The following is a 24680-nucleotide window of genomic DNA, read 5'->3' as shown; positions in this document are numbered from 1 at the left end:
AATGAATGTATCACTGAATGCTTCACTTTCTTAACACGTATACCAAATTTTGTGCCACGTGCCTGTGCTGAAATGCCGTTTGAAATCAGTTTTGAAATGAGTATATTAAAGGAATGTTTCTAAAATATAAAGATATAATGCTATAAATAATATATTGCTGAGACTCTGATCTACCTTGTCTTTGTTTTTCTGCAGACGTTCAGGTTGGCTGATTTCCTGGTTATTAACTATAGCCACTAAAATATATATTTCAAACAACCTACTGGCTTCACTTACTGAAATTTAAAAGAGATCCAGCATACCCTGTTCTTGGTTACATGTCATTGGCTGCCTAATATTATTCAATGAATTAGACGGACTCTCCTTGAAATGACTTACTGTTTGAATTTTGTGGAAATCCAGGCAAGGAGGATGGACCGTTCATTCCCGGGAGAAGGACTGGGGGGAGGCCGGGGAGTCCTGGATAGGCCGCTGGCAGACTGATGCCATGAAGGGAGCTGCTGTCCTGTACCGCTAAGCCCAGCACATCCGAAGCTTTCTTTATACGGTCAAGTTCTTGCTGTGCCATCAGCTGTCGAACGGTCGTCGGAGCCAAGTAATCTTTCTCCCGATCCAGCTGACTCCCAACGGTCTCCCTCACTTTTGAAATGTGCTGCTTGGAGAAAATATGATCTCTGATGGACAGGCGGGCGGAGTACTTCACCCCACAGAGGGTACACTCCGGTTTGGTGCCTTCCGTGCCACTTTGATTGATCATGAAAGGCTTCCCTATGTTAATTTTAAATTTCTTTTCCTTTGCCCTTGCATTCTGGAACCACACCTGGACCACGCGTTTGGGCAGACCAATCTCATTCCCTAGCATTTCACATTCTTGCATGGTTGGAGTTCGGTAGTCACTAAAGCAAGCCTTGAGGACCTTGAGTTGAACATTGCTCATCTGGGTTCTGAAACGCTTGTGACCTGGTCGATCGTTACTTTTGGATTTGAAAGGATTGCTGGATCCAAATGGATTTGGTGAACTGGGGTCAGCTATGCTGGACGTCTCACTGCGGTCAGCATTGTCATCGGGGTCATCCGTGATATAAAAGCTTTGGTCATGGTCACCATCTTTATCGTTGAAAGGTATTGAGGGGCTCGTGAGAGAAAAGAGAAATTTTTCATCACAGACCTCCGCGGTGGGTGTGGTCGCTGTTTTTGGCAAAGTGTCGAGAGTTTTCGGCTCTTTCGGAGACAAAGCTGGCTTCGCGTCTCCAGAACTTCCCGTGGTGCTTTCCATTTCTGCGTTTCCCTCGTCTCCGGTGGTGGCGTCACTGATCGCTGTATTAATTGACGAAGTCTCATCAAAGTCAGTTTTGTTTTGATCATAGCCAGCCTCAGCAGGAGGGGCGTTTAAATTCTCTACATCCTCCGAACATTCGGCTTTAAAAGAAGAAGGGCTTAAAAGATTCTTCGGCGACAGCTCTGCTGTTTTGCTAACGGGTGTTGACACCGTAGAAGCCAATTCATTCTCACTTGAGAGATCTATTTTAGTTAATGGCAGAGACGGATAATCAAAATAAATGTATTTCTGCGGGCTTTCTCCCCCATCTTCTGGTGATATTAAAGGGCTTGGTGGCAGGCTGTAACCTGCCTGCTTTCCTTCATTCCAGTGTCGGGAGCGAATGTGGCTTTCTAAGGCCGACTTCGCCTTAAACAGGGCTCGGCAAAAGGGACACCGTTTATGAGACTGGGCTGGACCCACTGCCCGGAACTGGCCTTTCCTTTCTCGCGCTCGCGTGTTCTGGAACCAGACTTGCACGACTCTCTTCTTGAGCCCCACCTCACGTGCAATATGATCAAGCATTTTCCGGGTAGGATTGGAATCCAGTAAGTATTTTTCGTAGAGAATTTCCAGTTGTTCAGGGGTGATGGTGGTTCGCAAGCGTTTATCACGGTGCTGGTCTTCACCGCTATTCCCGCCTTCCTTTTCACTGCAGTTATTGTCTTCTTTATCATCCAGTTTCCTTTTCAGGGAACCAGCAGCTGTGGCCTGGGCTGCGGGGTGGGAGGAAGTGGTCTGAGGGGGCATCTGTGTGAGAGAACCGCTCAGCAGCTGTCCGGTCATCAGTGGATTGTTGGGGTCGAATATCATGTAGGGCATGTCCATGGGCCGTTCCAAGAACGGCGAGTGCAGGAATTGGTTCTGAGCAGCCAGGAAGTGCATGTGCTGGTGCCCCTGCCAGAGTTCCAGAGTCGGGAAGGCAACTGTGCACTGATCACATTGGTACTGTAGTAACTGTGGAGGTAGACTGTTCTGGAGAGAAGTCATGGAAATCTGCAGCGGACTGGAAGGGACCGGGGTTTGGGAGGCCGAGGGAGGTCTTCCCATAAGTTGGGGTTGTTTCGATGCCTGTGGCGGAGCGGCCGAGGCCGGCGGCGGGTCTGAGGAAGTGGATGCCGAGAGCAGCGCTGGTTTGGCGCCTTGAGAAGGGGGCAAGGGGTCACTCTGCTTTGGCTTTTCTGTGGGATATTCGGGTTTGGGAGACGTCTTCTCCGGTTCCGGTTTGGGCGATGGGATCAGCGGGGTGCTAGTCCCAGAGCCAGAACTCGCCGCCGGGACGGGCGCGTTTTTGGGTGCCTCCGTTTGGCCAGACACTGTGCAATGCTTATACACCACCTGGTCCGTGGCGTCCATGGAGTCTTCGGTTTGGCTTTCATCTTGGGCATCATCATCTTCATCCTTATAACACTGCTTCTTCTGATGCGTAATCAAGTCAAAGATCCTGGGGAAAACCACATTGCACTTTTTACACTGGTACTGCATGTTGCTCGTGCGAATATACCGCTCGTTAGTAAGTTCTCTTTTTTCGTTATCTTTAGCTTCTGCCTGATTCTCGTAACTCTTCCGTGCCTTCTGGCGAGCATTCTGGAACCATACGACAATAACCCGGGTAGGCAGATTGAGGACGGTAGAAAGTTGTTCTATTTCGTCATCTTTCGGGTAAGCGTTTGTGTCAAAAAAGTCTTGAAGAACCCTAAGCTGGTAGTCCGTGAACCTGGTTCTCGACGACCTCTTGCTGAAGGATGCATCCGATTTGTAATGTTCTAAAGAGGAGGGCTGGGGGTCGAGTCTGATATCTTCCAACACTGTTACGGGAGGGTTGCTGAAGTTGTAGGGCGAATCTTTATTCCTCTGCCGCTCCTTAAAAAGCGTATTGCGAAACCAGTGCTTGATAACCTTTTGAGAGAGGCCAGACTTCTCCGCCATTTCTTGGATCTGTTCTTCACTCGGAGAATTATTGATGTCAAAATAAGCCCTCAGGATTTTCAGCTGGTCGTCCGTAATTCTCGTCCGCGGGCGTTTGAACTGCGAATGCCTTAGGAAATTGGGATCCAATCCGAGCTGCTGCTGGCAGAGCTGAGTGAGATCCGCCGAGAGCGTGTCCATCTGGGGCAGCTGCAGGGCGAGCTGCGGGGGAAGCGCGGGGTGCTGCACGGGCTGCATCATGATGGAAGGAAAGAGCGGAAGGTCCAGGGACACGGGCAGCTGGACCTGCGGGGGAGCAGACGGGGGAGGGGGCGGGGGCGGCGGGGGGGGGCGGGGGCGGCGGAGGGGGCGGGGGCGGCGGAGTGGGCGGTGGGGCTTGGAGCGGGGCGGAGACCCCGCCTGGCAGTTTCCCGGGCCCCAGGGAAGGAGCCTGCGGAGGGGCTGGAGGCAGCGGTGGAGGCGGAGGGGGGGGCGGCGGCGTTTCTGGGGACGATGGCGAAATGGGATAAAGCTTATCGTAGGCCTCCCTGTACTGACGAGCGAATTTTTCTAGCGCTCCATATGGAAAGAACTGGCCGTGCACGTGTTCTTGGTGGCTCTTTAGAATAAGGACGTTGGAGAACAACTTCCCACACGTTCCACACTCCAGCTTCTCGGTGCTTTCCCCTTCCCCGCTCTTGCCCTTCTTCTGTACCTTCTGCCTGTTTTCATTATACTGAATGACAAGCTCAAAACCGAAGTTTTCCAGTAGCGCTTTGGCTGCATTTCCTCGGGCCCCTGAAGCGATTCGGGGTGGCGGGATGGACGGTTCCAAGGATTTCGGCTTCTTTCCATCTTTGCCTTCTTTGAGCCCTTCACCTTCACTAGTGAGTTCTTGCTTTGGCTTGTCTTGCTTTTCAGCAACCTCTTCCGCCTCCTTGTAAGAGGGTATGTCCTTCATGATGGGGCAGTCGGCACTGGCCGTGGCGGTTTGCTCTTGTTTCAATAATTTGCTGGCCTGCTGCTGCGGTGGCGGGGGCGGCGGCGGCGGCGGCGGCGGCTTTTGAGACTGCAGCTGGGGCTGTATGGCTTGGTACTGCTGTGCTTGTTGCTGGAGTATCTGGAGTTGAGTTTGGCCAACGTGATGTTGCGTTTGAATCTGCTGCTTCAAGTCTTCAAGCAAGGACCCGGCCATGCTGGTCATGCCAGGCATCCCGAAGGCAGCAGAGCCCGGCAAGCCCAAATCTGGCCCCAAGCTGAACTCCGTCCCGGGGATGTAGAATGGAAAGAGAAACTGAGGCTGCTGAAACTGCAGCAGCGCTTCCGGAGTCATAGGAAAATGAGGCAGAAAGGCGGGGTTGAGAAACTGAGGCTGAAAGAACGCGGCCTGCTGTTGCAACTCGTGCTGCAGCTGCAGCTGCAGCTGTGCTGGTGACTGCGGCGGGTGATGCGTAGGTTGAGCAGAGATTAATTCCGGAGTTTGCTTTTTATTTAATTCTTTGGCATCTAAGTGGGTATCTTTGCTGCTTACTGCTGCTAAACTCATGGAATCTAACATCCCTTGGCTGGGACTATTAACGTTGGCTCCGACCCCGTGCCCGCCGGCCACGTGACTGCTGGGCTCCAGCTTTGCAGCCCTTGCCTTTGTCTGGTGGAGCACGGATCTCATGTGGATTTCCAAGGTCGAACTTTGGCTGTACGCAACGTTGCAGATGCTGCACTTGTAGGGTTTGTTATCCGTGCTGCTGTTGGTTTCTTGAGGAACAGGGCTGGAAGCTTCTTGCAAAACCTTTTTCAACTTATGCAGGTGAGACACTGAATTATAATGGACCAAAAGAATGTTCTTTTGGGTGAACGACTCTTTACACACTGTACATTTATATGGGCGAGATGGATCGAGGAATTTTTCCATCGTGAAGTTTGGCCCTTTTCTAAAAGGTAAGGTCCGCTTTGGTTCAGAGCCCATGTCATCCGGAATAGAGCTACTGTCACTTCCGGCTGGACTTGCCTTCCCCTCGTGGTCCGCTTCGTACTCCCTCTCCATTTCCTGCTCTAGGGCCTGGTCGTCCTGGGCCATAGCTTCACTCTCTGCCCACAGTTCACCATTCACGGGCAAGGAGGCATACAGCTGTTGAAGTTCAGCTTCACTCAGTTCGGGGTGGCCTGCTTCCAAGTGTTTTTTTAAAGCCTGGAATGTACGGAAACTACGCTGGCAGAGGTTACACATTGTAGCGGCCCGAATCGCATGATACTGGGAATGTATCTGAAGCTTCTGCATAGTCTTAAAAGCCAAGCTACAGTGGTTACAGCGATACTTGTAAACATGGCGGTCCGAAACAGAGAGCGGTTGCCTTTTCTGCTGTTCGCTTAATTGATCCTGCAGCGTGTCGGAGATTTTCATATCCTTACTGCTGTTTTTATTCCATTCCGACACGTCTGTGGGTTCTTTAGTTGCTTTCTGCTCTTCACTCTGTATTTCCACGCCAGCCTTTGCATCGTCAAGACCTGCCATGCTTTTGTCATCCATTGGACTTTCACCTGTGTCAAGAAAGCACAAACATCGCTTATAGGAAGGAAGTCTACAGCTTCAACGCCAATGAATATTGTTAAGTAGGAGCTTCTAAAGGTTTCTGCCGAACTGAATTGCTGAAGAAATATTTCTTTGAGCAACTGCTATATGGCAAGCACTGTACTGGGCCCTGGGGATATAAAGGTGAATAAGAAATCACCCCTGACCTCAAGGAATTTCAGCACAGGGAAGAAGATAAGTCAAAGGCAATTATAGTATGCCACCAGCAGCGCGAGAGCAAGGGCCATAACCGGCGTGTTCAGTAATTAGAACACACGAAATAGTCCTGGTCATTGATACTTAGGTCCCCCAAGGGCAGTTTACAGATAACTAGATATTAAATATGCCTTAGAAACTACGGCTTTTGGAAATGCCATACTTTTTCCTCCCTTGTGCTTTAAAAAAAAAAAAAAAAAAATCTTTGATAGAAATGATGCTGTACCAGCATCACAGATGCAAGGCCCTGAGTGTGTCCCGCGCAGATCTTGGTCCGAGGCTGGCGTACCTGAACATTTCCCGGCCCCCTCGGCTGTGATGGCTGCAGGTGTGTCCCGCTCTGACTTCTCAGAGGTGGCTGCTGGCAGTAGCAAGCTGTTGGACATCATCACATCAGGGACAGGCACCTGTGAAAACCAAAGGGCTTCATGGCAAAGGGACCCCAGAAGTCACAGACTCCATTACATCTGCCCTTGGTGAGTAGCATATCCCAGTTACATTTTTCCAACCAAAGCAGGGACATTCTGTGACTCTTAGAGGCCGATGCTCTCCCTTCAGATTTCGGATCAATGCTGTTGTGATGCAGTATTCTTCTTTACTTTTTTAAAAAAAAATATGGTTTATAACTATTAAGGACCTACTGTAGAGCACAGGGAACTCTACTCAATACTCTGTGATGGCCTATATGGGAAAAGAATCTGAAAAAGAGCGGATATGTGTATCTGTGTAACTGATTCACTTTGCTGTACACCTGAAACCAACACAACATTGTAAATCAACTCCACTCCAACAAAAGTTGAACAAATTTAAGAAATACGGTTTGAAAGTTTTTGTAACCAGGAAATGATAGCCAAGAAAATATGAAACTCAAGGTACCCACATGAATCATTCGATTAACATTACAGGCATGAGAAGAAGGTTGCAAAATCTGTGTTATCGAATAAGCTATGCCTTGTATCATATTTGGGGGTTATTCCAAAGCACAAGAGACGACAAATGGGCCTTTACTTGTGATTCCTACCACACAGTCAGTCAGAGCTTGATGCTCTTACACAGAAGAAATAAATTTCTAGCAAACAATAATTACAGATTTTGTGTTGATACCTTTACAGAGATTATGTCACATATGCATCAACATTTGGTATCCTTACTGTCATAAGCAGCTTCTCCACACAATCCGGAGACACACTGTGCAAATGCGTCAGATGCAGCTGGAGGTGCATTTTGTTGCTGAGGACGTCCTGGCAGAGGGGACAGCAGATGACCGGCTGCACTGAGTGCTGTGACAGAACGTGCATCTGGATACGACTTTGGTCCCTACTATTGTAGTTACAATAAGGACACTGATAGAACTGGAAAATATTGAATAAACATGGTCACTATTAGTTAATGGACGTTGATGACTTCAGAGCATTAGAAGTCACACCAAGAGTTAATTACCTTGCCAATCATAGTGTCTACATACATTTCAACAGCATGGAATGGTTTGGAGGCTCTGAAATTATCAAGGGCAGTAAAAAAAAAAAAAACCATGTTTACACAGTAAAGGGGAAAAGAAAACACATTTACCTGCTCGTGACAGAATTTATTGTCCTCTGTAGGTTTTGATCGTTTTGTTGCCACATCCTCTTCTTTTGTCAGCAGGAGTGGCTGGGTTCCCCCTGCCACACTGACTTTTAGCTCCTTTTCTGGTGTGATTATTCCTGTTTCCCCAAAAAAGAATAGGACACCTCAATTTTAAAAGACTAACAATGTCGATATCAGAAAAATTATGTTTTCCAAATATCTCTGGCTCTAAATCCACTGAATCACCAAAGAACCAGAAAAGCACTTTTCTATGAGGCTAATCTCAAAACGACAAACATCGCACTTCTTTTTGTCCACTAACCAAGTGGACTTTATATAGTTTAAAATGTGCTCCTGTCTCATATTTTGATAACCGTAGGTGACCTTGAAAGATTCATCAATAACACGTGCTCTCTGGTGTCTCAGTACAGCTTTATCACATTAAAGCAAATCTACTCCCATTCGCAAATGCTAACTTAGAAAATAATTATTTTTTCTGACGTTTCATTACCTATCTCTTCTCTAAAATTCCAGGACACTGAAAACATTTCAAAATTCTGAGAAGAGCTGACTAGTTATAATTCACAAATGAAAACACTGTGTTTACGTGGTGAATGCAGGATTTTAAAAGGATACATTACATATCCACTGCTGCTTTTTTTGTGATTTATTCTTTGCTTTAGATGTTTCAGCAGTTGGCTGTGCACATAACATTGTAGTCCAAATCAAGAAGACAATTGTTTTATGAGGTTAATCTGAATATTCGGCGTTAAAAGACGGTTTAAAATTTTGCCTAGATGAGGAACATAATGTATAGAAGCCTCACACACATCAGAGAGAGTGTGATTCTAATTTCCCAATCTAACAGAAAATTCTTTCCAGCATCAATTTTCCCGATAATCTCCTCTGCGAGGCTGGATATTACAGTGACATTGGGTAGGCATGTCACATACATCTCACGACAAACACAAAACCTCATTTACCAGCCATTCCAATCTCATCATAGCACGGCATCATCTGACCTTTTTTCTGCTGTTTATTATGAGTATTTCTAATTTTAACTTTCAATTTTCACCATCTTCCAGTCAATTTGCAACTAAATTATTTCCAGGGTGAGGACACTATCACTGGACAACTGGGTGCAAATACATCTTGAAATGCAATGAAGCTAAACCATTGATTGCTATCAGACCCCGCGTAAATATAGAGTCTAGGCGTAATCTGATTGTATGCTGTGCATGAAGATTTATCTTGATTTTTTTTTCAATCCACATACGGTTCATATAAATGAACAAATTATACCTTATTGCAAAATAACCCAGTTTTAATTTAAAAATAAGGTCAAGGATGTTATGGAAACAAAATAAAAATGAACCAAAAAATACATTCTTTTCCTCTCCTGGATGGAGGTGCATGTTTGGTACCATATAAATAATTTTAGGAATTCCAAACTCTGAAAGAAATTTAAAAGTAAATCTGACTCTGATGAGACCAAAATTAAACTAGAATTCAAATGACATAATGACAATAATTTATTCCCTTGGGGTTTGTGGTAGGTACAGAATTAGTGTTACATTTCCAAACCAACTGCACTGCTACTGATTTCTAAATTTACAAACACTAGATTTTATTTGAATTGGTACATTTGTCCTATATATACAGATATCTTAGAGAAATTTAGATTCTTTCTAGATATTTGAAAAAATAATATATTGTATTTGGATGAACTTAAATCTGAGACAGACTAAAGAATTTTATTACATTGATTAAACATCCAAGTATTTGATATCCAAAGATATGTCAAAAACAGGAATGTTTATTTCATAATTAATTCTGGTATCAAAAAGATGTCTTTCAACTAAAGCAAAATCCCCAAAGCAGAATATATTTTGTGCTATCATTTTTAAAGTGTTAAAAATAAACATTTAAGAAAACAATATGATATATAAAATTTGCAAATAAAATTTACTGATTCAGGCAGGTGTCAGATCAAGTTGTACAAAATGATTGTCATTTAAGTCAGCAAATGTCTATCAGCTGCTTTTTTTCCTGTGAGACTGGAAGATTTTTCTTCAAAAGTTTCCCAATAGTGAGTAAGAATATGCTGCCTTAAGAAAATAATACTATGTCATATTCCCCTATCATTCTTTTGTGTACATGAGAGAATCAGACATGACCAAATAATAAATTGGTCCAGTTCCCTGTGGTATCAAAGACTGTCACACACAAGGTAAAAGAGAATTTCCACAACTCTTGTTGCTTGCAGGCCTTAGGAACATCAAAAACAGAATAAACCTTCCAGAAACTTCTGAATCTATTAAATGTATAAGTATGGCCTTATTTTTATAAGCATATACCTTCTAATAGTAGTACTATAAAGGGTCAAAAAACCATTGATTTCAAGGTTTGAAACATTTTAGTAAGACTTTACTATACACTGGTATACATATTTGATAGAATTAATCCATAGTATTTTTATGTCCATTAACATTAATATCGTCAAGAATATAATTGCTTTTGAATTTAGGGACATTGATGCTGCATCAAGAAAAGAGTTGAATTTTAGGGTCACTATTTCATAGCCATTGAAATGACTGTTGGATATAGTATTCCACCCAATATATGTGTCAGCTTCGAGATTTTTTGGCTAATTAACTTAGTTAATTAAACCATGATCTTAATGTAAGCTAGGAACTTCCTAAAGATCATCTTATTTTAAATTGAGAAGAAGTTATAAATAAAGTCTAGACTCCCTAACTCTAGCTAGGCACCCCAGAAATGTGTGTCACTGATAAGAAACAGCAGCAGAGAACGCGAAGATGCAATAACATATGACAAAAACAGACTCTTGAAGATAAAACAGGTCACCAAGATTACTTGCAAAAATGAGGGACATTATATTTTACGCATGCGTGCCTCTCCTACTCAAAGGGGTACCATCTCAGGTATTACGGCCTCCCTGGTAACTTATAGGAAATCAACTCTGGGGTCTTTCTCTGAATTGTTTTATCCTAGACATATCTTATATTAAGTAAAGGCCAATTAATTTTAGGAAGGTTTTAAGTTTTCTGATTACTCACAGTTTATGTTTACAACTTTACTTGAAATAAACACTGTTTGTTACCTTAGACAAAATTTTGAAATGAGATCATAATTGTGTTATTAAGGCCATCACACTATCCTCAAAAAAAATGTAATTTTAATGCATTTTTAACTAAAGCATGAAGCCTAATTACAAATAAGGACTGCCAAATAGATGAGCCAATGATTATCTGTCAGTTACGGGATTATTTAACTTGCATGGGATTACTAGTATAAAAATGACATAATTCATTTCAATTCAGATGCTGCCTACTTAATAACTTTTCAATCCCTAAAATACAGAAGGTTGTAAAATGGTTTATATTCATAACAAGTGAGGAAAATCCAATAACACATGTGTACTCAAAGCAAATCTTGAAAAAAATAACAAAATGCTGACTTATTATTTATGAGTCAATGTATCTGATAAAGTTTGAATACTGTAAAACTTGGATATAACAGAAGATGTTATTCAACTCCAAATAAGCCTAAGTTATAATTACCGGTACAGTATTTTTTCTAATGAGACTAGAATGAAAGGATAATTTTAATTGCAATAATGAAGGTTAATTTCCATGTTTACTCCCTTATTAAAAAGTGGTCCCCTTAGCCATAGCAGAGACATATTACATTTTCAATGCAAATATATTAATCTGGATAAACTCTATATTAATTCTTGTAGTGCACAGAGCTGTAATTTGGATTATAATTAATCTAAAGTGGCACTAGATTTAAATGACAATATAAATGAGGCATTAGGAGGCTTTTCTATTATGAATGAATATTCAACAAATATAACTTGCATATTGCCAAGTCCCATTTTGAAAGCTCTAGTCCTAGAGATTAATGTCAGCAACACAGTACAACAGCTTATACAAACACCATCTTCCTAACATGTGTTAATTCCTTCCTGTCTAAAAAAATTCTGTGTTAAAGTGGGGTCACACTGTTTTCCCATCTAACACATTAAGACAGTGATTAACTTATAAATTTGCCAGTATTTTTGACATTTATAACTGACATCAGGAAGAAAACCAATACATACGTAAGTGCTCATTCAGTCATTAGAAATGCTTACAAGGAAAAAAATCCATGTAGTAATTTTTTCACCTAATCAGATTCAATGTAGAAAGCAGAAAACTTTGTTAAAAGTTCATGTAAGTTGTCAATAATAACTGTCTTGGCGTCTGAGAGGTTTCAAGGCTAAATATTTGCATCTCAGTAATTGCTCCGAGTTGGTACAAAAGCCCATTTTTATCCCTACAGATGTAGTTGGGGAAGCGTTTCTACAGGGATAAAAATGTGTTTTAGAAAACTATCATTATCCAATGGTCTGTATCCTCTCGCATGCCGAGTCCTGTCTAGATGGTACAATTAGATGCCCAAGAAAGGACAATAACTCATCAGGCCATTAGGGAGGGATCGAGCCCGTTATTTATGTAGAGCAGTAAACTGGGCTGGTGGAGATAGAGCCCTTGCATCTGTGGTATGTTCCAAGTAAGACTCTTGCCTCATTGGTGAGACTGGAGCCATTTTCAAGAGATTCCCACAACGCATCCTTTACAAGGTATTAGTTACTTAAAACCAAGCACAATGTCACATTCCTATGTACTACGTGAACACTCAACGAACACCAATGTCCCGTGAGTTTGACACATTCTTCTGAAGAATGGGGTTGGGTGGGTGTATGGTCTGCAATCTCTTTTGGCACCACTGTGAGAAAGTTACCACTGAAGGCAGCAGAATCCTGCCCTCCCTGAAGCAGTCCATCGGCTAGCCTTGATGAGGTCCATCCTAGACCTAAACTGACTTCCTTGCTATTGCCAATTCTTTTCAAATGAAGCTTAGACGGCACTACCCTTGACCTTAACTGATCACAAGGTACTTCAAATTCCTTGTCTGTGACCTCAGGAACTGTATTAATATACAGCTAGGGCATCTTTTTTTTTTACATTGCTTTAGGCTCAAAACCAAACCTTAGATCTTCTTTGTTTAAATCAAATTAGAATCATATGTTAGCCACTATTTCCTAGACGCAAATTTAAATGGCACCCTTCTCACTGGACTCCAGAGAGAAATTCAGCATTGAACAGTGTGGGGTGGGTATCAGGGAGGCCCTTCAAATAATTTTTGAAGGGAATGGAAAACTTAGATATGCAAAGACTGAATCACAAATATGGGATAATTCAGGTTTAAATAAACTTGCAAGTGAAAATGATATTTTCTGCACAACCCACTGTCTTCACAGTGAAAACAAGCTTCTTTAGATGCGGCTGTCATTGGAATTCAAGGAAAAGATAGATGACTACCTGAAACTAATAGGCTTGAACCCGTTTCAGCACTTCTTCTGCTTCAGTGAGTCCAACATAATAAAACTAGGTATAGCGTGCAGCAAAAGTAGCCAATGTAATATTCATTGGGACCATAGATTTCCATCTCATACATACAAAGCATGGATGAAGTCATATATTTGCCAAATCAAACACAGAAAAAGCCTTAGGTATCCACACCAGATGCTGGCCTAGGGTTTGTTTGTGCACAAGTAAATGTCATGACACGAAGGTTTGTTTTCAAAGACAGTAGCTTTCATTACTGGGATTTGTCTATTCTAGAAGATCAGAATTACCCAGCACCTAATCCCTTCTCAATGATATTTCCTCTTCTTAGGCTGAATCATCTGTAAACTTTTTCACTGGATTTTGTTTGAAATGCCTCAAATAGATGCCCTTAAAAAGGGCAAATTCCTGAGTGTAAGTTGTAAAAAAAGCAAGGAAAAATAACATTTATTTTTAAGGTTATGTGGTTTGGGGAGGGGGGGGAGCACATGTGATTGAATGAAAAAGTTCAAGTGATATCTAATCCTGTGCTTATGAAAAATTAATATGCCATCAGAGGAATCACAAGTATAGCTAAGATTAATGAAAGGCGCTTAAAAAATTACAAGCACACAAACTGATTTGATTAAAAAATAATCTCGCTGGTCGTCCTGCAATATTCTTCAACTTATCCACATCTATTCTGTCAGATGGTTATGATTAAAAATAGGTCAATGGGAGGCTACTGATAGAAATCACATGCAAAATGCACATGCAATGAATAGTAGTGGGAATGTTCAGACAGTTTAAAATGAATAAAAGCTTTTAATAAGCTTTGGTGGGGGGGGGGCAGTGAAGGAAGAGCAGATTGCAGGGAATGGAGGTGGGGGAAGGAAAGGTGAAAGATTCTAGCATCTTACCAGAGTCTTTATTAGAGTTTTTGCCCTCATTATTGTCTCTCTCACTTGTGTCTTTCTCATCATCCTCAGCCCCGGCTGTAGGTTTAATAGCTTCTGCCTCCTCCCTTTGTTCTTCTGTTAAGAAAGACAGACCAGTCAGTTGGATGGAACACCCTAGAAAAACACACAGGAAAATAAACTATGTGACCATTTAAGAACTTTGTGATTTATGAATCATTTGAATTACGAATATTCATAATATTATGAATCATTTATGAATCATTCATTCTCAAAAAAGAGCACGAATTTATTAAAAGTCACTATTAGAACCTGCTGGCTATACCAATGCAGGTTTCGGTTTGTGATTCTTTTTAATCTCAAGCAACTTCTTTTATAGCCACTGAGAGAAGGTGCCTGTACTAAATTAAAAGAAAGCTTTTCAAAGACATACAGTTTACGATAGAAAAGACTGAAAAAGGGATGTAAGGCAATTTTGTAATTTCAATAGTAGAACCCGCTAAGCTATATGAACCCACTGCTGCATGGACTTGGATAAATGGCAGAACGAACCAAATTCTCAGAAAAATTTCTTAGTTCAATAATGTGAGAAGGATGGGTTAAATGTAAGACAGGTGTTACTCCTGCCTTTCAGCCCTTGGACCCCGGAGGAATTCTTTGGAATTTGTCAGAGTAAGATCTCAAAACTTCAGTTACACTGGGATTTTTTTTTTTTTTCTATAGGGGGAGCTATACAGGGCATAGGACAGAAGAAGGTATACTTCTATGACAACCGCATCACCCCACACCTCATTCACGGGTTTCACACCAGCTAGATTACATGGAAATCCTCATAGTAACTCAACCCTATTTAATTATTCTGTAAATCTTAGCTATGCCGCTGCTGGTGGATTAATCTGTTTATGCAGTTAGCCTCTATGCTGGGTCTGTGTACCACTAATCCGTGAAAGGCCCACTGTTCTCTTTCATCCTGCGATCATTTGTCTCTCACTGTGCTGATGTCACATTTTAATGAATTTCTAGCAATCTGAGTAATGCCAGATAACCAGACTCACAACTCCCCACAGCATGGCATGCTGTTTTCATTGCAGCACAAAAAAATAAAAATCATATTTCCCTGTTCAGGTAGGAATTACATAAATTAGGAGAAGAAGGTAAAATGGGATTAGAAGCACCAGGCTACTCCATTTCATAAAATCTTTAATGACCACATAAATTAACCCTGGAAAGGCAAAAGGTCACCGACATCCATTTGCATACACTCTTCTATTTGCTTTTGATAAGCAGAGCTTTTATGCAGAGAACATGATACAATTAACCCTTCAAGAACCATGCAAAACCCAGCCCCGGACATTTTAAGTGTCAAGCATTAACTGAAAATTACACACTGCATAAAATTTTCATTGCAAATGCTACAGTGATTGAAAGGGGAAATCATGGCCCTCTCCACACCCCATGTTTTTTTAATAACGTTCTGACAGCAGAATGAAATATCCACTGTCATATGTAGCAGCTGAGCACCAAAAAAAAAAAAAAGAAAAGAAAAAATTGCTATTTAGTGCATCACTTGCCAGCCATGCTCTACAACTATGAGAGCAGAAAACAACAGAGGCGGGGCCAGTTCTGGGCTCAATGGGGGATACTCCAAAAAAAAAAACGAAGGGGAAAACAGGGACGCTTAATACATTTGAAACCAGAGTTTGTTTCCACTGTTAAGTCCTCAAAGGCACCATACAAATCTCTTGATTCCATATCTGCACTTTGCCACTGCACAAAAGCAGAGGGGAGGTCCTTGGGGAGGGGTGGGTCATCGGAGGGTTTGGGGGCAGCTTCCCTTTCGATACATGTGGAAATTGTACTTGAAGAAGAAAGAATCAACCCTCCTCCTGGCTGTAGCCTGCTTTCACCTGTCGGTGATAATCACTGATCAAACCCAGGCTCCCTCCGCCCAGCAGGGGGCCAGGCTGGGTGGGGACAGCGGCCTGGCTCAGTTTGGGAGGCTGCGAGGCTGAGATCATGACTAGATTAGGCTGTGTCTCCGCCAAGTCCACACACGTGACGTGACATCCAGAGTCAGGCCTGCGACCTCCGGACGGCCCGTGGCAATGACTGCTCAGCTCATCCCGGGGAAGGGATGCGAGAGTTCTTGGAGTAGATTTACTGGACCTCTCCCCCAGGGCTGGAAAATGAAGCATCAGAGTACTACTGAATGTCCTTATCTGGAGGGGACAGAAAGTTGTAAGGGCTATCGCAACTCATGTTCATAAAACATTGTGCGTCAGGAGAAGAAAAATGAAGATTATGAGGGTACGAAAAGAAAAACTACAGAATCATCTGCGTCTCATCAGACAGTTTTTGCAGGAGATCCTCTTCTTCATTTTTCTGGTATGTGTCTTAAGTGTGAGAGAAATTCCCAGACAAGTTCTTCTATACATCACTGTGGTGTCTGACCTCAGCCTGACCCTGGCAACAGTTTGAGAAATCTGAACGTGAACAAAGACTCTGTGTCAGCAGCAGGGAGAGATTGTGGGATAGACTCTCCCCATCAACTTAATCGCAAACAGCAGTTCTGAGGCCATAACTTTGCACGGCTCTCCCAAGCCACAGCTCACGACCTCCAGAGGGGGATTTGCTGGCACACCCTCTGCTTCTGCGACTCCCCACACTTTTCTTGCTCTTCCTTTGAAGTAGGCAGGCAATTAGCTCTAATGCTCCAGCAATTCAGACCTGTTTTGTGGTTTTGAAGGCGAAAGCTGTTTATTACAGGTAGGCTCTTTGGAGCCATAGAACTTGGCGAATTTTTAATCATGTATAAGAGAATCAAAGGGTAACTTCTGTACACCATAAGGTTTCCTACAAGTCAGAAGTAAAAAGTCACTTTCATTCTTAAAGGGAGTTTTTGAAATAAATTTGACATCCATTTTATAAATAGGCTTTAGAGTCAAGAGTATTCACATGGAGAAACCACTTTTTCTAGAAAAGCTTGCAGGTTGGATTTGGGGTTAAGGGCAAGAGTTGGCTACATCCTCTTGAAACATTTTCAAGTAACACATTTCATCAACTGTAAAATGCCATAAAATGTAAGATGCTTATGAAAAAAGGAAGAACATTTTATGAAAGAAGGAAAACAGCATATGACATTAAATGTATTAAAGGGATGTCTTAGAACTGAGGGAAATTACGTAAAATTCCAAAATAAGGATACTAAATTACATAAAATTCCCAAATAAAGATGCTAAAGCAGTTTTCATTTTCATCAATAAATTTCTTCAACATGTTACATGTAATAATGATGAAAGTATTAGAGCATTTCATAATATTGTTGTATTCACACTGTATATATTTCAATTATTCTTTTGCTTCATGGAAAATAAAAAATATAGTATTCATATGTTAAACTTTATGATATGAATGTAATTATGCTTAAATGTACATTAGGGTCCAGTAGAACTTCCCAATTTTCAGATAAATGATAAAACGTTTTTATTTTAAAACGTTTCAAAATAATAGGAAGAAGACAAAATAATACTATAGTCATATATACTATAAAAGTACAGTGCAGTTAACTTCCCCTAGCATTTTTATCATACGAAAACGATGATCTTATAAGTTACACATACACATAAACTATATTTAAAAGAAAAGTTTTCGAATGAGTAGCTTATTTTCCTTTGAATGATGAAAAATGATTGGAAAATCACTATCAATTTATTCTACAAAATTATATAATTTCAAAGCAAATCGGCTTCGGTGACATGCCTCTGGTCGGAACACCAGTTTTGCTTGGTTCCCATTGCTTTATTATACTTGGGTTTGGAAACCCTCTGAGTCTTCTAAGGAAAACACCACATGCGTTTTAAGCCCACGTAAAGAGGAAGCAGAGGTTAGTGACTCAAACATCTGTCGTTTTTTTTAATGGAGCATCTATTCTAGATACTTGCCTTACAAGAATTCCTTCCTGGGCCCCTTCATTGTCTCCCTGTCCAGTCCCCACTCCCTCCAAATTTATCCTTTATATGATCTACTTAAATTTGACTTCTCTACTTAAAATCTTTCAGTGACTGCCATCACATAAAGAAAAAGCTCAATCTTCTGTACAGGGCAAGAATAGCCAGTCCTTGTCTACCAGTCCGGTCTCATCTTTCTTCACTTCCTACTTAGCACTTAACTCTCAAGTACAGTGTTCTCAAATTTTACGGCACCAGGATCACCTGGAAGTCTTGTTAAACCACAGATTGCTGAGCTCTATCCCTAGAACTTCTGACTTGGTAGGTTTAGAGTAAGGCCTGAGAATTTACATCTCTAAGTTCCCAGGTGATGCTAAAGCTTTTGGTCCAAGGACCACATTTTGTGCACCACTGTTTAGCCACATGCAATAGTCATTAATGCCCTCTTCCTTCCTCTAAGACATACCACTCTGTTTCTTTCTCTTATCCAGAACAACTTTTCTCCACTGTATAATTCCCATCTTACCTTTAAGCCTAGCTTGGGAAATATCAGTTTCATCATATGTAGAACTGGAGTTAATAATACCCACCTCATGGATTTGTTATAATGTATAAAAATCAGTCAGCACAGAGCAAAGCACGAAATAAGTATTAAAAAATGTTAACTGTATCATTATTAATTGCTTATTTCTCAAAAAAATCTTCCCTGGATATTGAACTAGGAGTAATGTTTCTGGATAAATTTCTTTTTCTTTTTCTTGTGCACTGGTGTCCAACAACTTACCATGGTATGTGGAAATTATCTGTGTATTACCTACTTTCTCTAATAGGTACACACTGATTGAAAACAGTGATTGTCTTATTTGTTACTGTGCCAGAAGCACCAGGATTAGTGCCTGGAATTATAGAAGGCAGGCAATACTTGTTAGTTGGAACACTGAGTTCCATTTAGGAAGCAAAATTGGGAAGAAAAGGAGAAGTCCAGACTCTATCCCATTCCTCTATTCCCCTTCAATAAAACCTAAAAGGAGCATTGGTTTGGTTTGGTTTGGTTTTGGTCTGGTTTGGGTTTTTTTGTTTTTTGCTTTACATCTTCTCTCTCTACTAAATCACATTCATTATTCAACCCTCTCCAGCCTAGCTTCACATCCATTCCTCTTCTCAAAGCCACCAGTGACTTCCATGCTGTGAAACCCAATGGCCACTTTTCTGTTTGCATCTTACTTAACTTTGCTCAATAGATGTTACTACTCCTTTCTCCTTGAAAAGCATCCCTTTCTTGAATTTCTTTACATGAGACTATTGTGATTTTCATCGTACCCCTCTGAAAGCTCTCTCTTATTTCCCTTTGCTGGGGCCTCCTCCATTAAAAATCTAAATATTGGAGTGTCTCCAGCATTTGTCCTAAGCCCTATTCTCTTATCTACAAAGAATGTTTGATTTGAGGAAAAATAATGATTTCCCTAGATGATTTCATCCAGATCCATTGCTTTAAATTTTATGCCTCCATTTGGATGTCTGGAAAGCATATCAAACTTAATATGCCCAGATCAGAGCTCTTGAGCCCCCTTCAACATACTTCACTTTGTTTCTCCCCAGTCTCCACCACCTTAGTTAATGGTACCACCATTCACAAAAAGCAAGAGTCATCACTGACTTCTTTCTTTCCTTCTCTAATGTACACAGTCCCTTGGCAAGTCCCATCAATTCCAATTCCAAAGTATTTGCTATACAGTAAATCCATCTATTTCTTTACATTTCCATTGCCAGTAGCCTTAATCGCTTACCTGTATCTTGCAATGGTCTCATAACTGGGGAAGACTTGCTTTCCCACAATTTATTCTGCATACCTTAATATAATAAAATCGAGCCATTTTCCTGTTTGAGGCCCGCCATGGCTGCCTACTTTGCTTAAAATAACATACGTAACAACTCCTTACTGTGGTTGAAATGATCAGGCCTCGCCTACCTTTATGACTTCATCCTACATTGCTCTCCTCCTCACTCACTCATCTCTCTCCAGGGCAGCCTTCTTTCTCTTCATGGACTATGACCAACTTCTTCCTCTCCTGTGTGTAATGCCTTTCCCCTAATTGGGTTCTTCTCTTTATTTCGGACTCAGCTCATTTCCTCAGAGAACTTCTCTGACCAATGCTTCTAATGCAGTACATCACCTGTCACACAGGTGGGGTCCTCAGACTTTAGTGAGAATCACTGTCACCTGGAGGGCTTGTTAAACCACAGAGGGCTGGGCCCCATCCTCAGTGTTTCTAATTCAGTAAGTCTGGGATGGGGCCTAAGAATCTGCATTCTTCCAAGTTCCCAGATTGGGCTGATGCTGCTTTTAAGGGGCCCACACGTTGGAAACCTCTGCTCTACACATTACCTCGTTTAATTCCCTTTCCACATTTGTTGCAATATGAAACTAACATTTATTTGTATAGTATTATTGTCTAAAAATGAGAGAACTCATCTGCCTTACTCATAACCTATGCCCAACAGTTCCTGGAAATTTTGAGTAAAATTGGTGATTTCTAGTTTTCCTACTTGGGGTAACCAGGTCTATGGTATGATGTCATCAGTTAAAAGAGGAGAAGAAACGGTTTTGCAGAAAAGAGAAATTCAATTTGGAATTTGTTATATTTGACTTCCCCGTAGAACATACCTATGAAAATATCCAGAAGGTATGGGAATATCTAAATATAAAGCTTCTCAGAGAGGTTGAAGTGCAGATGTAAATTTTGGTGTCTTTTTTTTTTTTTTTAAACAAAACAATAAAGAAATGTATTGAGAGGGAGTGGTCTCCTTTTAGTCTAATATTTTTGTCATGGTCTTGATTTTTGCCCTATTACTTTCAACTAGTCATTAATGCAATTTTTTGATGGGCTTGAAGTGAGGAGGAAGAACTGAGTTTATGCTACTTTAGCTTAAATATGTTCTTCAGTTTTCTAGGGAAAAATGATATAAAAAATAAAAAATAATTACTTATAAATAGAAAAGTATCCATGAGACACACATAGGTGAAGGTAAACTTAACTTTGAAGACTTTTTTAAGAGGGAATTCCTGAGTTTATATTGGAGGAATGGTTTCATTTGTAATTTTCTTAAAGTATTTCAATACCCCATTATGAATGTGAAGGACTTTTTATAATCTTTTTTTTTTGTTCTGTATAGCACATTATTATTCCAACTGTATAAATCTGGAAACTGGAATCATGTTTATATAGCAGAAATAAATGAGGTGTGTTGTAGCAACATGGGTGAAATTCCCCTTAAATTATCTGAATATAATGCTGCTAAGAAGGCATAGCCTCCATCTTTTACCACCCACATAAGCATGCAAAGCACAGGAACTGGTGATTGTATTGACAGGGCAGTAAAAGTCCAATCAACTCATTAATTACCAAAACTAACTTCACCAGCCAGGTTGTTTGACTTGGGGAAAAATAATACCCAGCTTATTGACTTATACATTGTGTAAAACTGACCATTTAGGTAAAACTTCATTGTGTGTAAATGTAGATGTGAGAAATTATCCAGCAGAAGTTACCTGTTCTTTAAGAAATTGCTTTACATATGCATCCGAAGATTGGCTACATTTGATTTAATTTATTTATTATATACTGGGTTGGCCAAAAAGTTCGTTTGGGTTTTTGTCAGCTCTTACAGAAAACTCAAACAAACTTTTTGGCCAACCCAATATTTGATTTATTATATATAATATTGGTATATTCGATATAGGATTTAAATTATTTGTGTCAGGGATCTGATCAGTTCTAATTAGAGCAGTTCCAGAGATAGTTCATTACATAAATTATGAGAGTAACAAATGTAGCTCTTTCAAGACAGACAAGAATAAGACCAGTTACCTGAGGTCGCTCTCAACTGCTGCTCCGTAAGATCATCCTCACAGGTCCTGGCTCCCAAAGAGGCAGTTTCTGCAGAGGACATCAGAGTGAAAGGTAATCAGCATGCCATGTTCAGTTCTGCAGTGTCAGCCAGTATCACAAGAACCCAAAATGTGGCTTTCAAAGCTATAAGCATCAGGCAGAACTCAGGTGAATCTCTGGCACACCTTACATCCTAGTGGCTGGAAAAATGAGCCCGGGGAGTGGCAAGATTAGATCTAATTCTCAATAATCAGCAGCACACAGCGAATATAATCATACAGATAAAATATGGAAACAAGAAAGGCTCATTCTGATTTTTCCCACTTGGTTATTTGGCCAAGCCTACATGTTATAATGACAGTGGCACATTACATGAACTATGAGCATACTTTTACTTCTCTGTCAAGGTACCAAAAAAAAGAAAAAAATATACTCAATATATGGTAGCTGAGGTGAGAGACCAAAGCAAAAAACAAGCACTTAAAGAAACCTGAAGAATATGTCCAAATCATCAATAAATCCACATCTTTATTCTGATCTTTTAGGTGAGCTCCAGAGCAGAAGTGCTGGCAATGTCCCAGTTTGCTAAACTTATCCCCAGACAGAAATCATAGGTTTCATCTAGCTCCATTCTTCCTTTGTGGTCCCTGTCGTAGGGAAATCTATAAAAAACAACTAGACTTCAGAGATCACTTTCCACACCGTATTGTTTCTCTACTGACTCAACACATGGCATTGATTCCATTTTACAAAGTCTCTTGTCATGTCTGTTTCTCTATTCTTCTGTCATCATCTCTTTCCTGACAATTTCAATAGCCTCCACAACAATCTCTGGAATTCCATGTCTTTCCAATCTAATATCTCATAATAACTCAAGAGCTATCATTCAAGAAAGTATAATTGCTTGAGTAAACATCATGGCCCTAGCACTGGGTTTTCGGTATATTACTTGACCTCTTTAAGCCTGATTCCCTCATTTGTAAAATGCAGATATAACTACATAAATAATCAGCAACCATAAGAGAAAATAATCCAGATAAAGGGAAAATGTGATGTGCTCTTTAAAGCGAGAAAAGGCCATATCTCGTTGAGAGGATAAAAAAGCTGTCACACAATCCTTATACTGTTAAACAGACTCAAGTTTATTTAATATTTCTAGGCAATAGCATCTGTGGTTGATTCTGAGGGCTTTAATTACACAAATAATTAACCTTTAAAACAGAAGCACACACCGAAGCACTATTATTGCCTTCACTAATTGTTTTTCCTGCTACATACAAAACCTTTGGCCTTTGATGGTAAACTATTTAAAAACAATACAATCATAATAAATAATACCCAGTGCCCTTTCCCAAACAACAACAACAACCAAAAACAATTATTTTGTAACTATATCTTAAATTAGTTTTGAAAAGAAGAATTTGTCATCAGTCTTTGCTTATAAATTCAGGAATAACTTCCAAATAGATCACAACATTGGTGTCCAATATATGTCACTTAAGAAGGCCATGTCTTCTTCCTGGCGATCTCTCATATCTTTAGGCCTTGATCAGTGCTGTTCCTTTTATTTTTTGAATGTCTTTTTTTTCTTCTCCTGTTAAACTCTCATTCTTCCCTCAAAACCTAAAGCAAGTGTCACCTCCTCTGTGCTTTCATTAACAATTAGCTTATACATATGTCTCAGTACTTTGGATGTATTGTGATAACTTTTATATGATTCATGTCTATTTCCCCAAGAAACTGTGAGTTCCTCGAGAGCTTTCATTTTAAGAGATTCTCAACTTAGGACAAAGTGAGGCATATCAAAGTCACCTAGGATACCTCTATTCAAAATACTAAACCACACCCTATATCCTGAAACAGATGAATCTCAAGATGAGAATTTTATAAAAGCTCCCCAGAGCCTCAGAACTCTAAATTCAAAGCTTCCTCAATTATACCAAAAACAGAGAAGTCCCCTTACATATATATGTATATATATACGTATATATATATATAAACGTGTGTATGTAAAACCATTTCTTCCCCTCTTTTCTAGCAAAAAACAGTTCCATTTCATCAAATAATCATTACCATTACACACACACACACACACACACATACACTTCAATGTATTAAATAGTCTTGTTCAAGTAGATATCAGTACTAGCTAAGTGAATTTGACCAAATGACTGCTACTCTTTAAAGATTCATGAAATTAAAAAGAAAACAATGACAACTTATTAAGTTTGTATCTCTGCCAGATACTGTGGTAAACTGTGTAAAAACAGTCATGTAACCCTCACAATAAAATCATGAGGTAATGCTTAATCTTTATTTTACAAATCAGGAGCCTGGGAGGTCAAAAATGTTAAGGTCACTTGCCCCAGGTCCTCAAGTTTGAAACTGACAGAGGCTGAAATGAAACCCAGGTCAGTATGGTAAAAAAGTCTGTGAAATTTTGGATGTGTCCAGTTTTAATACCACAGTATTTATAAGCTTATAAGAGTTTTCCTACCTTTGTGAAGGCCAGAAGACTCTGTGTGTGTGTGTGTGTGTGTGTGTGTGTGTGTGTGTGGAGGGGCGGGAAGGATGAGGGAAGAAAGCAACTTTTCACTAGTCCTGTGAAAATTTCTGGTATTTCATAGAAGATTTACATTCTTTGAATATAAAATGTGACCAAATAATAGTTTGGTGCCACATTGAAATCCTTACATTTAATAGTGATTTAAGGAAATGTGCAAAATGTCAAAACCAAAACTGTTATTTAATCTCACAAATTAGATCATGTGGCACTTGGAAACTACTCCGAAGAGAGTGACTTGTGCAAATAATTTTATAAAAGAATGTAGTGCAGTATGCCACAGAATTCTTTCTAGTTCCTCAACAATAGTGCCTCCTTTATACAAATGATATAAATATTTTAATAAAGGAGATTTTAACTTATCAAATGAACTGATTATACTTTTCTGTC

At 40.4% G+C, this 24680-nt stretch overlaps 1 protein-coding gene across 1 annotated transcript in view; it reads right to left on the bottom strand.

Moving 5' to 3' along the window:
- The window catches only part of ZFHX4 (zinc finger homeobox 4), a 179612-nt gene that overhangs the window by 10776 nt on the left and 144156 nt on the right, over positions 1-24680 (bottom strand). The window contains 7 exon segments of the mRNA XM_067017037.1: positions 379-3577; positions 3579-5764; positions 6301-6418; positions 7163-7363; positions 7581-7714; positions 13894-14007; positions 21707-21775. Of these exon segments, the coding sequence (XP_066873138.1) occupies positions 379-3577; positions 3579-5764; positions 6301-6418; positions 7163-7363; positions 7581-7714; positions 13894-14007; positions 21707-21775 (6021 nt within the window).

Source organism: Kogia breviceps, chromosome 17 (assembly GCF_026419965.1).
Source record: "Kogia breviceps isolate mKogBre1 chromosome 17, mKogBre1 haplotype 1, whole genome shotgun sequence".
Lineage (NCBI taxonomy): Eukaryota > Metazoa > Chordata > Mammalia > Artiodactyla > Physeteridae > Kogia > Kogia breviceps.
This window is presented reverse-complemented; position numbering and strand designations above follow the sequence as displayed.